Consider the following 12960-nt stretch of genomic DNA (forward strand, 5'->3'; position numbering starts at 1 on the left):
TAATATGATTGTATATTTCGTATCCATCTCATTCTTCAAATAAATTCTTAACCGGTTGAGCATTTTTGTATTTTCTCTTCAATTCTAGAGTAGTATTGCTATTTTCATACATGCTCCATAAAGTTGACGGTTGCAGCACTGCGGGCCATTCCGGATCTATCCCAAAAGCCAAGCAACAGCTTATGACGACATACAAATATAATTACAAAAAACTACAATTGAGAAAATCGCACTATAAATTCACATTATCATGTGATCCTATTTATCGAACAGAGTTAAGCTAAACATACTCACATTTCGTTGTGCCTAGGCGAAGAACCGTTGGTCGGTGTTCGTCCCTTTGAAAGCAACAACCTTCTCCGGGATGTGTTCATGGATGTGGCATCGATTGGTATCATTTTACCGAGCCCGTGGTATGATGGATCGGCAATGCTCTCAGACTTGTAGTCCATCTCAATTGGGGGAATTGTTACATCGCCAAGGTTGCAGTGATTTGCTGGATAGGTGACGGACGATCGTCTGCTCGCTTGCGAATGTCGTCTGTTTCCTATGTGGCACGCATGTCGGCTTGAGGCAAAGTTTTAGGTGTGGCCCAATGCCGACTTGAGGCAATTGATAGTAACCCATTTATTGGATGTTCCAGACAGGTCTAGCGGGCGATTATATCTAGGAAAAACTTTGGCCCGGGCTAACCCTAAAAAGCCCGTAGATGAAAACATAGAACTAAGCCTGGTCCAACCGCTGGGGTATAGAGATTAGGCCCAAACCTGGCTTGGAACATGGAATGGCCAGGCCCAACTCCTGCCTAAAATCATAAATTTTGTAAGCCCAAGCCCGGCGCTGCCCATGCCCAGCAATAGTGTGGGCTAGCGCGATACTCGCCTTAAAGTTAGCAAGAACATTCACTAGAGTATTTTACTACTCCGTATGTATAATAACCAATGAAAAAAATAGCGCGCTAACACAAATAGCGTGGGCTTCTGAAAAACGCTATAGATGATATAGCGTGCTATTTTTCAAAATAGCGTTTAACAAAAAAAAATGAAAATTCAGGATTTCAGCATATATATAATACTCCCTCCGTTCCTTTCTACAGTGCCTATTGTTTTTTCGCTTTTGTTTCAGAATATAAGAGTAAAGCTTTGTTTTTTTTTTGCAAAGAAGCCCTTCCACCGATCTGTTCTCGTCCAGGAAATCTGATCGACCAGATTCGTTATAGAAACGACACGATTTCCTCCGATCAATTATAGAAACAACACGATTTCCACCGATCAGTTATAGAAACAACACGATTTCCTCCGTTCTGATTGTGTTATAGAAACAACACGATTTCCTCCAATTCGTTATAGAAACAGCACGATTTCCTCCGATCTGATTCTGTTTCCTATTTTCTCTCTAATCTCGCTAGGGGGTTTTGTGTCAAAACTATTGCTTGCGCTAATTTCCGTGCCAAAAAAGAATAGGCATTATAGAAAGGAACGGAGGGAGTAATAGATATAACACTCTCCAGCTATAAAATCTCGGATATGATATTTTGCAGCCAAACATCAAGATAGTTCACATAGTCCATAACTTGATATGACATAGTCTCAAAAATCATAAACCATAGTTCACATTCACATTGTCCCGAACTAGAAGGATTGAAGGAGGGGAACGGAGGCACGGGGTGAAGGCGTGAAGGTGAAGCTAGGCGTGGCCAGGTGTCCTTGGACTGCTCCGATTTCGGACCCTTGGGTCAGACCTCGAACCCGGAGGAAGGGGACACGCCGGGGTGAAGGCGTGAAGGTGAAGCTAGGCGTGACCTCTTACCACCGATTGACAGAGAAGAAGGGGGGCGGAGCTACGCTGTCACGTCGTCGCCTGCCGGGCAGAGCATGTGATAAGGAGTTGGGAGTCCGCGATCTGAGTTTCTTAGTCTAGGGTTATCTAGATTAGGGATTTAGGATACACAAGTGGGTGAAAATTTGGAATGAGCTACTAAAAAACTGCTCTGCAAACCAAATAGCGTGAAATAGTACGTCTTTAGCGCGCGTAGCGTCATAGCGTACCAAGAATGCATAGCGTAGCGTTCAACTCGCAAATACGCTATAGCCGCTATTAGCTAGCGCTATTTTTTTCGCTGATAATAACAGTTATCATATAAAGAGGGGAAGATTTATGGAATCTGCTATCTGCGCCGGTCCACTTGACACTCCACCATCAACATCAGGAGCAGCAGGTCCGCTGCAAACTGACAAAATGCCATAAACACATTTGGGAAAAAATTAAACCTGATCTGGGACCAGTGCTTATCGCTCCACCCAACACTACCGCACAGCATTCAAAGCACGTACTCCACTCGCATGGCCTGCGTGCGTGCGGCGAGCTCACACTCACAGATTCCTCACCTGCAACCTGCAAAACTCGATTGATTCAAGAACAAAACGCTACGACCACACCAGGCGCCCGTAGGCCGGCGTGTCTTGGTCCGTTATCCCACTACACTGCAATCCGATACCGTTAAACCCTCGTGCTCCCATCCCCGGTCCCAGATTTCCTCCGCCGGCGCCGGTGGCCGCACCTCCCACCTCGACGAGCTCCACCTCGCCGGCTGCGGCACCACGCGAGGAGCTGCTGCAGCAGCGCCGCCACGCGAGGAGTAACGGCGGCCGCCGATCCGCTTCCCTGCTCGAGGTACGGCTCCTTCTCCGGATCCCCGCGCCGGCATTCTCCGCAGACATTTCCCCCCACTTCCCGGCCGAGCACCACCCCTCCCTCCAGATCCGTAACTAGGTTTAGCTTTCTCCCTTGATCTGAAACCCACGTGGGGGCAGCGCCACGGCAGATCAAAGCGGGTAACTGACCTGAGCGAGGGCGTCTCCTGGTTTTAGCTACCGATTGATGTGCACCTTTTCCTCTGCCTGTAAAGGCTGGCTTACTAGTTTAATCTTGTTCCAGGTTGTGGTTTTCTCTGGGCCGGCTGATTTTAGTACTGCCATTTCCTCAAAGGGGCTTACGCTTTCTCGCGAAAAGGACTCCTGATGCTGCTGCCCCTGCAAAGGTATTATTTACTCGACCACTTTGATTCTTTTTGGCTTTGCTTTGCTTTTCTACGGCTTGTGCTCGTCTTTTTTATGACCCCTGTCCACAATGCAGTATCAAAATAGTGCAGTTGGGTGTTGTTGTTATGTCACAATTTGTTGGTGACAGTATGGTACTGCTGTTCAATGTATTGCTTTACGCAAGAAATGTCGTTATATATACAGATCTGCATTGCATGCCCTGTGTAGTCTATATTTGGGCAGCCTTGCTCTGTGATGCCCACCTTGCTCCAAACGCCTGATTTATGTTCCTCATGCTCATTGTGGAGCCTGAACTATTCCATGCCATTTGGGAGCAATGGAAAGCTCTGATATAAACAAGGAGTAAATTTCCTAAACCACTAGGCCGTTAGTATCAATTTCACAGCGAAAACAAGTTTTACTTGTTTGCTAGCTACATTTTAAACTTCATTGATAATGTAGACAAATCAAAGAATTCCAGTTCTTCTGTATGCTAACTTTATATCTCCATCTTATGTTCTATAAAAAAAATGTTAGCATTCAACTTTCATAACTTTACAAATGTTTTCAATGCATGTCTGTAGGCACAAAGCACTTGACTTCAAATGATGTAGGAACCTTTCCTCTTGGTTGATTCTCCATAAATCGCTCTTCCAGATGGAACATATTTCAGTAAGTGACTTCCTTCTGCTCGTCAGAATCCTCTTGAAAGTTGAAACTGTATGATTTTGTCCTAATATCTTGTGACCAACAATCAATTACTGAAGCACTGAGAATTTTGTCTTCCTTTTTATCTTGGAAAATTCCTGTAGAGTGGGCATCGATATAAGGAGTACAAGCCACGAAGAAGTAGCGGCTCTCCAACAAAACTACTTGTTGGGAAGGATGTACTTAAAGAATTGGAGCAAAGGCGGTCATCCCCCAGTGTGATCGCAAAGCTGATGGGAATTGATGTATTGCCACCTACCTATGTAGCCCATAATCGGCATCAAGAATTCAAGGATGTTTTTGAGGTCTCAGAGGAGCTACCGGAGACTGTCACAAAAGAGAGGTCACATCATTTCCCTAAAGGGCTGCCAAGCTTGAAGCGGAGCGCAATGAAATTGAAAAAACTCATGCCATCAAAGTCTCCCTATGGTGATGAAATATTTGACAATGATGCGGACTACAGAAATGGCTTGGATCGCCTGAACTCACTTGAAATAGACAATCCCTTGTTTGAGAAGCGCCCCCATGATGCGAACTACTACCCAAGCCGTCGGCATGAGAAAGATACTGCATCCAGTTTCAGGAAGTATCCTGTCGGTTTAGCTAATTCATCACTTAGAGATATCAAAAATTCACCGAGAGGGGGTTACAGGGGTTTCAATGACATTGTCGTTTTGGAGCCTGGCTCAGGAAACAGCAATGATCCAGAGAACTCTTTTCCCATGCCTTTCCTCTCTCATGTCAACAGGAATTCCAGGAGAGATAGGAAAAAGAAGCAGGCTGAGTCTGTTGTGATGAGCAAAGGCAGAGTTTCACAACATCTTTTGGACACTGAAGATCTTAATGCTGCTAGAATGAAAGGAGAAAGATACTTGACTAGTGATCCCAACAATTCACTGTCAACGAGACAGGAGGCATCACTTGATCAATTCAACATGGTAGATATGAATAACAGTGGAACATCTCAGGGGTATGCTAGCAGTGACAGTAATTCCAGGCAAAACAAGAAGTCATCACCAAATAGCCTGCACTGGAAAATCTTCCGGAAGTATGAGGAAGGTGATGTTGGTTCAAAAACTCTTGCACAGATGTTTGCTTTATCTGATTCAGAGAGAGTAAAGAAAAATTCAGAATCGCGTGCTCAGATCCAACACAATAGACTTGACCGGGGCAAAGGTCACAGCAAGGAAGGATGCTTTATAGTTTTACCAAAGCATGCACCTCCATCATTTCTTCACAGCTCACTGGACAGGAGATCGCCCTCCGAAGGCTCTCTTGACAGTGAAAATTTCCCAAATCCTTCAGTTAGTTATGACAATGGCAAGTTCCATTTTGATTCTTTTCTGCCTAAACCAAGGCTCAAGCAGATTGCCGGTGAGAGGCAAGCCTTGGAGCAGCGCAGACCTGCTTCTCCTTCTCTTGATGATTCCAGATCCCATTCGTGGCGCCTAGCTGATAACGCTTCAACTTCTGACTGCATAAATGAGAAAGTATTGTTCACGACAGACGAGGGCTTAATCCAAGAGTCTGCTAAAACATCTCCTTCTGTGTTTCAGTTGCAATTCTCTCGGGTACAGAAGGTTTGTATCTCGTGTGCCATGAATTTAGTAAAGTAAAACCAAACTGAGTGGACATCGGGATAACTTTCTTGCATGTGGCAATACTGCTCAGTTGTTTTAATGAATTAAGCATTTTCTGAAATGATGTTCTACTATTAACTTCCAAGCATTAACAATCCAACTCCTTTGCAATTATAAGGATTCATCTATTGCTTTTGATCACATTCACAATTCATAATTTTATTGTTATCACAAGAATGTGTTGCTTCGAATCTATTTTTTTTATGTGTTTCTTCTGCCCTATAAAATCTAGTGTTTTCTAAGAAGACAAAATAACGTTACTATGAACCCAGAATCATTGCAATAAGACTGTTTCAGTCACTGATCCTGAACTGTACACAGTTCATGATATTTTTTCGTTCTATGTTTGGTATTTTCAGGAGATCAGATGTACATTGTTCTAATGTAGCAGAGTACCTGGTGTTGTCATTCTAGTGCACAGTGCCGTATTTAAACTCCCATCATTTTAAGCACTACACTGGACTCAGATGCAACTTTGATGTGTTGACAAGTTTAGAGCATTAAATATTCTCACCGAGAAGCCTAAGTTTGCACAACTCATTGAATTGTTACCATGTTTTTGTAGGCTTCATCATCGCCTTTGCAGTGTGGTGACTATGAATCCATATCTATTTCTAATCATACTGTTCTGCCAAAGTCTCGTAAAAGCATGGAAGAGTTTGAGCAACCTAGCCCAGTTTCCATCCTTGAGCCCCCAACAGATGAAGATGGTTGTTCTTCTGGATTTTTCAAGAATGATTTGCAAGACATGCCCAGTAAGTGAGACAAACTATTTTTTTCCCAGTGAAGTAATGTAGAAGGCTGTACGCAGAGACATATTCTAGTAAGTTCTTGTATGTTGTCAACTATCCTAAAACTAGAACTTAATACAAATAATTCATAATTTAAGCTAAAAACTTGCAGTATAACACCCGATATGCATTGTGAGTAACTAACATATTACAGCGTATTGCTCAAATAAAGAATTTAGGAAGTAGATTTAGTTGATTTATTGTCAGGACTCAGGAGTATAGCTATTTATTACAATTACACAAACAGATATGCTTACAAAAATACAAATAATTCCTAATTTAAGCTAAAACTTGCAATATAACACCTGATACACATTATGAGTAACTAACATATTTATTCAAATAAAGAATTTAGGAAGTAGAGTTAGTTGATTTATCGTCAGGAGTATAGCTATTTATTACAATTACACAAAAAGATATTTTTACAAAATGATTGCATCATTCTTTTATTAATTTGAACTTCTTTAATGATCTCAGATGTCGAGAAACAAATAGACCATTGTCGACTCCAAGATGAACCTGAGGTCTCCATGTCAAGTGATGATGACAATGATTCTTCTTACCAATCTTTGGAAGCATTTCAGGTTGAGGAGGACAGGGATTTCTCATATCTGCTTGACATACTTATATGCTCTGGTATGATAGTAGCTGACTGGCAGCTCTTGTGCAACTCATGGCACTCACCTGGTTTCCCTGTTGGCCCTCAAGTCTTTGAGAGGCTTGAGAGGAAGTACAACAAGATTACTTCATGGTCAAAGTCAGAAAGAAAACTTTTGTTTGATCTTGCGAATTCTGTTCTTTCCGATGTCCTTGCACCTTGCACCAATATACACCCATGGGTGGATTCTATTAGACGTTGCCAGCCTATCTGGGGCCCTGAAGGGCCTGTTGAGAAGGTTTGGCAGATGATGGCTAGGCAGCAAGAGGATCTGGCCATAGGGCATCCTGATGACAAGGTTTTGGACTCAAACTGGCTGGAAGTTGGTGATGACACATATATGGTCGGAAAGCAGATATCCATGATCTTATATGGTGACCTCTTGGAAGAAGTCATATTGGAATTCCTCTCACCGACGGTCGTTGCAGTTAGATGACATTGAGAAAATTCAAAGAATCGATTCTATCGTAACAGAGTACAATGAGTACCTAAAAAAACAGAGTACAGTGAGGAGTCAAGTTTCTCCTGCACAATCTTAAGCGTATATTCTGTAACTGCTGCGTATAGAATATGTTGTTACAAACTGAAGAGCAAATAGTGCATGATATACTGGCCAAATGTCCTGTCCATTCAGGGGCGTGTGTAGTAACTAAAGATGTATGTCCAATACTTTGACGTATGTAGAGATGTTAGCTCCCATCATTCCATGATATCTTTGCTTGTTACTTTATCTAGATTTCAAATTGTACGGATTTTGTTTAGGATACAGTAGTTTAGTAAAGTATTTTCGACGTTCCAAATTAAGTGCTTTGTATAATGCGAGAAGTGACGCAGCTTTGTCTTGATATGAATGTATTTGCAGATTGAAATGCTTCTAGATATATTCGTATGTAGACATAGCTGCGTCAATTAATTTGGAACAGAGGTAATATGCAGATCTGGTCTGTAATCTTCAGTCCACGATAAATAATATCTGAAGTTTAAACCGGAGAATCTGAAAATGCATTTCTTATTTATACAACTTGCTAAAGCAAGCTCTCATGGTCTGACCTCGTGATTGTTGAACACTGCAGTTTGCGTAATCTGCTATTTGGTTCCAATTTTATGTTAGTGAAATGTAGTCTGTGAACACTGTAGTTCGGTCCTGGCCGTCAGTTCGCTCAAGTGTGAATCTGGCTATATAAACATGGAAACTATGACCAACTGATGGTCTTTAACACCTCACAAAACAAACACATCGAAATACGTTCGGTGGCACAACATAAGACTCTCACGAGCTAAACACGTTGTTAGACTCCTGAGCAGGCATTCTATTCATCAAATAAGCAAGTGGTTTCTAAGAGATGTCTACTTTTTTCTTTCAGCCAGCTCATTGAAGTGCTTGGACAACTAGTTTGACAGATAATTCCAAAGCTTAAGAAGTATTCTTCAAATGGTTTCTTTACATATTTTATGCCATTCTCAGTTCAAACTATTTTCACCATGTAACCTATTGAATCATGATTATGTTATGAAAATCCTTTAAACGTTCAGACGCATCATTTTTACAGTTTTACTTGTCAGCACATACACAAGGTAATCCATACCTGATGCCGCAGTCAATAAATGTAACAAATGAACGATTTTCATAAAAAGACCACACTCCACTGGAAACCATACATCTGAGTGGATGGTCTGGAATGGCACACACTTCTATGATCAGATGCTCTCTCCCAAAATATGTTTGTGATTTATTGCTATCAACAGTACCAAGATCGAAAGGGACTGCTGAGCACTGATAGATCGAGAGTCGTGTCTCTCTTTTCGTGTTAGTTAGAAGCCGATATAAACAGCTCCATATTAGCGAATTACCTCTGATTACTCTTCCCATAATGGTTAAACTATAGGATTTCAATTCACTTAGTTAAGTTAACTTATTGGGCAGACGGGTGAGTTAGGAAATCCCGATAACTCCCACATGCTTGGGAGTTTGGAGAGTTTCTGCTCGCCTCGCTCGATGAACTATGGAGAGTGGCACCCGCATTATTTAGCCTATTTAAAAAAAGTTGCTAAAAGTTGTAAAATAATATCAGAAAATTTATATTACGTGCAGCTATTACGTCACAAATTTTAAGCACCAAACTTTATATATAGCTTAAGAATAAAAATGATAAAATCAAGTTTTTAAATATAACAAAAAAATATGAATATTTCATCTGTTCAAATTAAGTGTCACAACGTTTAAAATTTTATTTCTATCTTATATATCAAATTGTGATTCGATGTTTTTCATTTTTAGTGGAATATGATCGAAATTTCTTATCCGTCTTCGTGCCTTGTGGTTGTGGCTGACTGAAAGCTCCGGGGCCTAGCCTATTATCACGGGCATGGTTGGTTCTTCGCATGGATTTCTTCCCGTTTTGAGATTTGGCCCAGATGTTGCATGGGCAGAAATCGAGTTTGGGCATGTTTCTGCATTTCATTTGGTTACTAACAAAATATTTTGGTGCACTTTCGGTCCAACGTTTGTCTGCCCGCATAAGTGGATCGACTTGGTTGTAGATGGAATTTCGGATGTTTGATTATATGCAAATTTAGGATGTGGTTACCTTATTTGAATACGGTGACCTTACCACGACCAAGCTTATAACCTTTTAAAGCAAACACAACACACATAATTATTGCACTTAGACTGATAAGAGCATATTTAGTAACCAGGTTAACATTTGTCTAACAACAACTCCAATCAAATGCTAACATGTTTCATGGGCGTACAAGCTCCTAAAACATACAAGCTCCTAAAACATTAGGGTCGAACCGTTATCAAACAAAACAAGTTTGGAGCATCATTAGTTCATCATAAAATTCTCCCCTAGAACGACATGGTTTGTCCCTACGAACTTATTGGCCTTTCCCGCGACCGCGGTGAAGGTCCCAACCTCCAATGAGAGCACAATGCGGCCATCGTTACAGTTGTCGCCCTCGTTGCGTGTGGCATTGAGCACACCGGCGAGGCCAACTTGAGCACCTCCCTAGATCGTGGTCATCTCCCATGGCCAGCTTCTCAATCTAGCGAGCCACCAAGAGTTCTTCGGGGTGTTTGTTGCTGATGTCAAGAGGCATGCGCACCAGAGGTGGAGGTGGAGGTGGAGGAACGATAGTCATAGAGGGTAACGCCTAATGAGATGAGCGGCTAGGGTTTAGACGATGAGGGGAGTGGAGTGGGGTGTCAAAACGGAAACATCTCATTGCCTGCTCTCCCCAGCGTGCAAACCCGTGGCATGTTGCGCTTGCCAGCACCTATCCACGAAAAACCCTCGAATAAAGCGTGACCTGTAGATCAATATTTTGCTTCTTTAGAACTTATGCCATGTAAAACAATCTCTGCAGAGCAAAGTAACCAAATGCATAATTTCTGGCCAATAAATATAAAAAAATACTTGCAAAGAACCAAACACGCCCTACATTTTGTGCTCCCGAGCCAGGCAAGCATATTACGTGCACTGGCACCAGCAGGCAGCAAGTCCGAAAACCGAGGCAGTCGACATGGAAGACACAACTCACATCTGACCTGACACGTGCGCCGCGTCCACCCATCGACAACACACCGCGCGCCTGGATGCTTCGCGCCGCACCGGAGCCGCTCGTGGCAAAGTCACCCTGCTCGATCTCACGCGTCTCCTCCTCTGACTCATTCCACTCCTGTCCCCTGCTAACATCTACTCGTGGAGTTCCACTATCTCGCTAGCTACACTGCTATAAAGAACAAGATGCATGTAGCTCCAGTTGAGCACACACGGGATCGATCGTCTCCAGCGTCGACCACCAGACAGTACACCAGTCAAGCTAGCTCCACACTCAGCGCATCAGCTTCGTCGATCGGAGCTAGAGGCGAGCTGAAGCCGTCGGTACTACGTGCATCTGCTCCACCGGTCAAGCATGGTCGGCGGCGCCTGCGGGGGCGGTAGGGCGCTCCGGAGAGTCGACAGCGCCCCGAGGCCGACGCTGTGCAGGAGCGACGCCATGAAGAAGAAGAAGAAGAGGAGCAAGCGGTCCAGGCTCTCGGCTGCGCTGCGGGAGCTCAAGCTGGCCGCCAAAGCCAGGGACAAGGACGGCCTCCTGCAGATCCTCGTCACCGGGCACCGCGCTAGCCGCGACGACGGCGCAGCCGGCGGCACGTCGACGGAGCGCACCGTGGCCGAGGCCGACACGGGTGCCGAGAAGCGCGCGCGGCCGTGGGCGCAGGGAGGCGGCGCCGATGCTGACCCAAAAACTGGCGGTGGTCCACTTCTCGACTCCGGGAGGCCGGTGGCATCCGGGGGAGTCTGCGGTCGTCGTTGCGCGAGCTGGGTGCTGGCCGCGGCGTTCGTGTTCGCCCTGGCGTGCGTGGTGGCTCTCGGGACGGCGCCGGCCATCTGCTGCTGCACTTGCGCCGCCTGGCTGTGCGGCGGCCGCGCCGCGCAGGAGCATGCATCAGACTCCGCGTGCGCCGTCCTGAGGCTGAGGGGCTCCTGCCACGGCCGCGCCACGAGAGCAATTGTACAACCACAAGTCGATAGTAGTACTCTGTACAAGGCAGAGGTCGCCGGTGGCGGTGGGTGAACCTTATGAAATTTTTGTTTCTCAAAACGACAAGCGACCTCCGAATTTTCTCGTTAAGAGTATCTCCGGTCGCCTCTCCGACGCCGACGTAGAGGGCACCAGAATCGAATGCTCGTTTTTTGATCGAACGTCTATTTTTGGGGCGCCCAGTCGCGCCAAAGGATTTAGTCAAATTTGCATGAACTTAAAAGATGTCTTAACACTAAACTAAAACTAAACCTACGGTGAGGTTCTTTGCCTAGTTGCTGTCCAAAGGGCGGGTGCAGTAGCGGGCGTTGTCGCTGCGAAAGAACATCCTGTCGGTCTCTGAAGTGTTGCGAAAGAACATCTTGTCGGTCTCTGAAGCCGGTTGCCTTGTTTGCCATGCTCCTCTCGAAACGGTGAACCACGTCCCTTGAGTGCCCATTCACGTAGGGCGTGTTTGGTTGCCTTGCCTGGACTGAATTTCTGCATAACTGCGTCAGCAAGATGACAGAATTTGCGCGTTGTGAATGAGCCATGAGCCCGTTTTGACGGATCGTTTGGCAGCCTGTGCGGCCTTTTACGCGCTGAAGAAGGAACCCAGATCCCATCGTTTGGTTGGCCGTTTCCAGCCCATCTTGCATGCAGGAAAACATAAATCAGCTGTTTGGTTGCTCAAATCACAGTTTCATATCCTTACCACAATTTAAATAGGGTGAGATTACCATGCCATGGCATATTACATACGATTATAGACCACTCAGAAGAACACGATCCTCACGATCACCACGATGAGAAATGCGATGATGTAATCTTTGACCCGACTGGGACGTACCTCCGGTGGTGCTCCTTGTAGAGCATGTACTTCCTCCGGCGGCAGCTGTGCTAATGGCACTGCATCATCGATGGCATGATCTTCCAGGAGCTCCTCTTCCAGAAAGGTGAGGTACCCTTTCTGTGCCTCCTCCAATGTTGCATATCCTCGGTAGCTGTTGTTGGAGTAGCCATTGACCTGATCTTGACAGACTCTCCATAAACTGTAGATTCCTCGAACCCGCCCGCGAAACACGACATACCACTAGCATGGTATAAGAAGAACTTAGCGATCACAACCATGAAGCAATTTAGAAAAGAGCAATAGAACAACACAAGTCAATAAAATAACAGGGGCATGCATGATCATTCCAAAAGTCGATCAGAAGTTCATCCTAAACTACCATGGTGTCGTCCTACCACCACAACAAAACTGGGTGTCTCATCCTAACACCGCAAAGTTCACCATCACCTGAGGGGTTAGTATATACCACCTCATCATACTTACAAAAGGGAACCATCAGATGTTTTTCATCCTAGCTACTGTCAGAATATACATCATTATCATCATCATCATCACCATCTCCATGCATGCATCCATGAACCACCCCCTCATGCGCACCACTACACCTTGCCGTGGTACTTGCCAAGGTAGTTCCTCAGCCAGAGGACGCGGTGTGGCTCGGTCATGCCAACGAAGCTAGAACCCCGGGCCTTGTGGTCGACGAGGTGGCTGAGGGCGGCCATGAGATCCTCCTCGGCGAAGC

The 12960-nt window shown here is 44.8% G+C and overlaps 2 protein-coding genes across 2 annotated transcripts; both read left to right on the forward strand.

Annotated features, from left to right (window-relative positions):
- The first annotated feature begins 3830 nt into the window (after positions 1–3830).
- Positions 3831–7642, forward strand: LOC127299461 (uncharacterized). The gene is made up of 3 exons (XM_051329426.2): positions 3831–5329; positions 5955–6144; positions 6658–7642. The coding sequence occupies exons 1-3, from the start codon at positions 3983–3985 to the stop codon at positions 7272–7274; spliced, it is 2154 nt and encodes a 717-aa protein (XP_051185386.2). The 5' UTR covers positions 3831–3982; the 3' UTR covers positions 7275–7642.
- Positions 7643–10577: 2935 nt separating this feature from the next.
- On the forward strand, positions 10578–11542 carry LOC127303420 (uncharacterized). The gene has a single exon (XM_071820589.1). It carries the CDS (start codon positions 10757–10759, stop codon positions 11417–11419), a length of 663 nt encoding a protein of 220 aa, XP_071676690.1. The 5' UTR covers positions 10578–10756; the 3' UTR covers positions 11420–11542.
- Positions 11543–12960: the final 1418 nt, after the last annotated feature.

Source organism: Lolium perenne, chromosome 5 (genome assembly GCF_019359855.2).
Source record: "Lolium perenne isolate Kyuss_39 chromosome 5, Kyuss_2.0, whole genome shotgun sequence".
Classification (NCBI taxonomy): domain Eukaryota; kingdom Viridiplantae; phylum Streptophyta; class Magnoliopsida; order Poales; family Poaceae; genus Lolium; species Lolium perenne.

Bases quoted from the DNA above. Each gene is read 5' to 3' on its own strand.
- LOC127299461 (XM_051329426.2), top strand. From the start codon at position 3,983: ATGGGAATTGATGTATTGCCACCTACCTATGTAGCCCATAATCGGCAT. The intron at 5,330-5,954 runs GTTTGTATCTCG...ATGTTTTTGTAG, and splicing joins AATTCTCTCGGGTACAGAAG to GCTTCATCATCGCCTTTGCA. The intron at 6,145-6,657 runs GTAAGTGAGACA...TAATGATCTCAG, and splicing joins TGATTTGCAAGACATGCCCA to ATGTCGAGAAACAAATAGAC.
- LOC127303420 (XM_071820589.1), top strand. From the start codon at position 10,757: ATGGTCGGCGGCGCCTGCGGGGGCGGTAGGGCGCTCCGGAGAGTCGAC.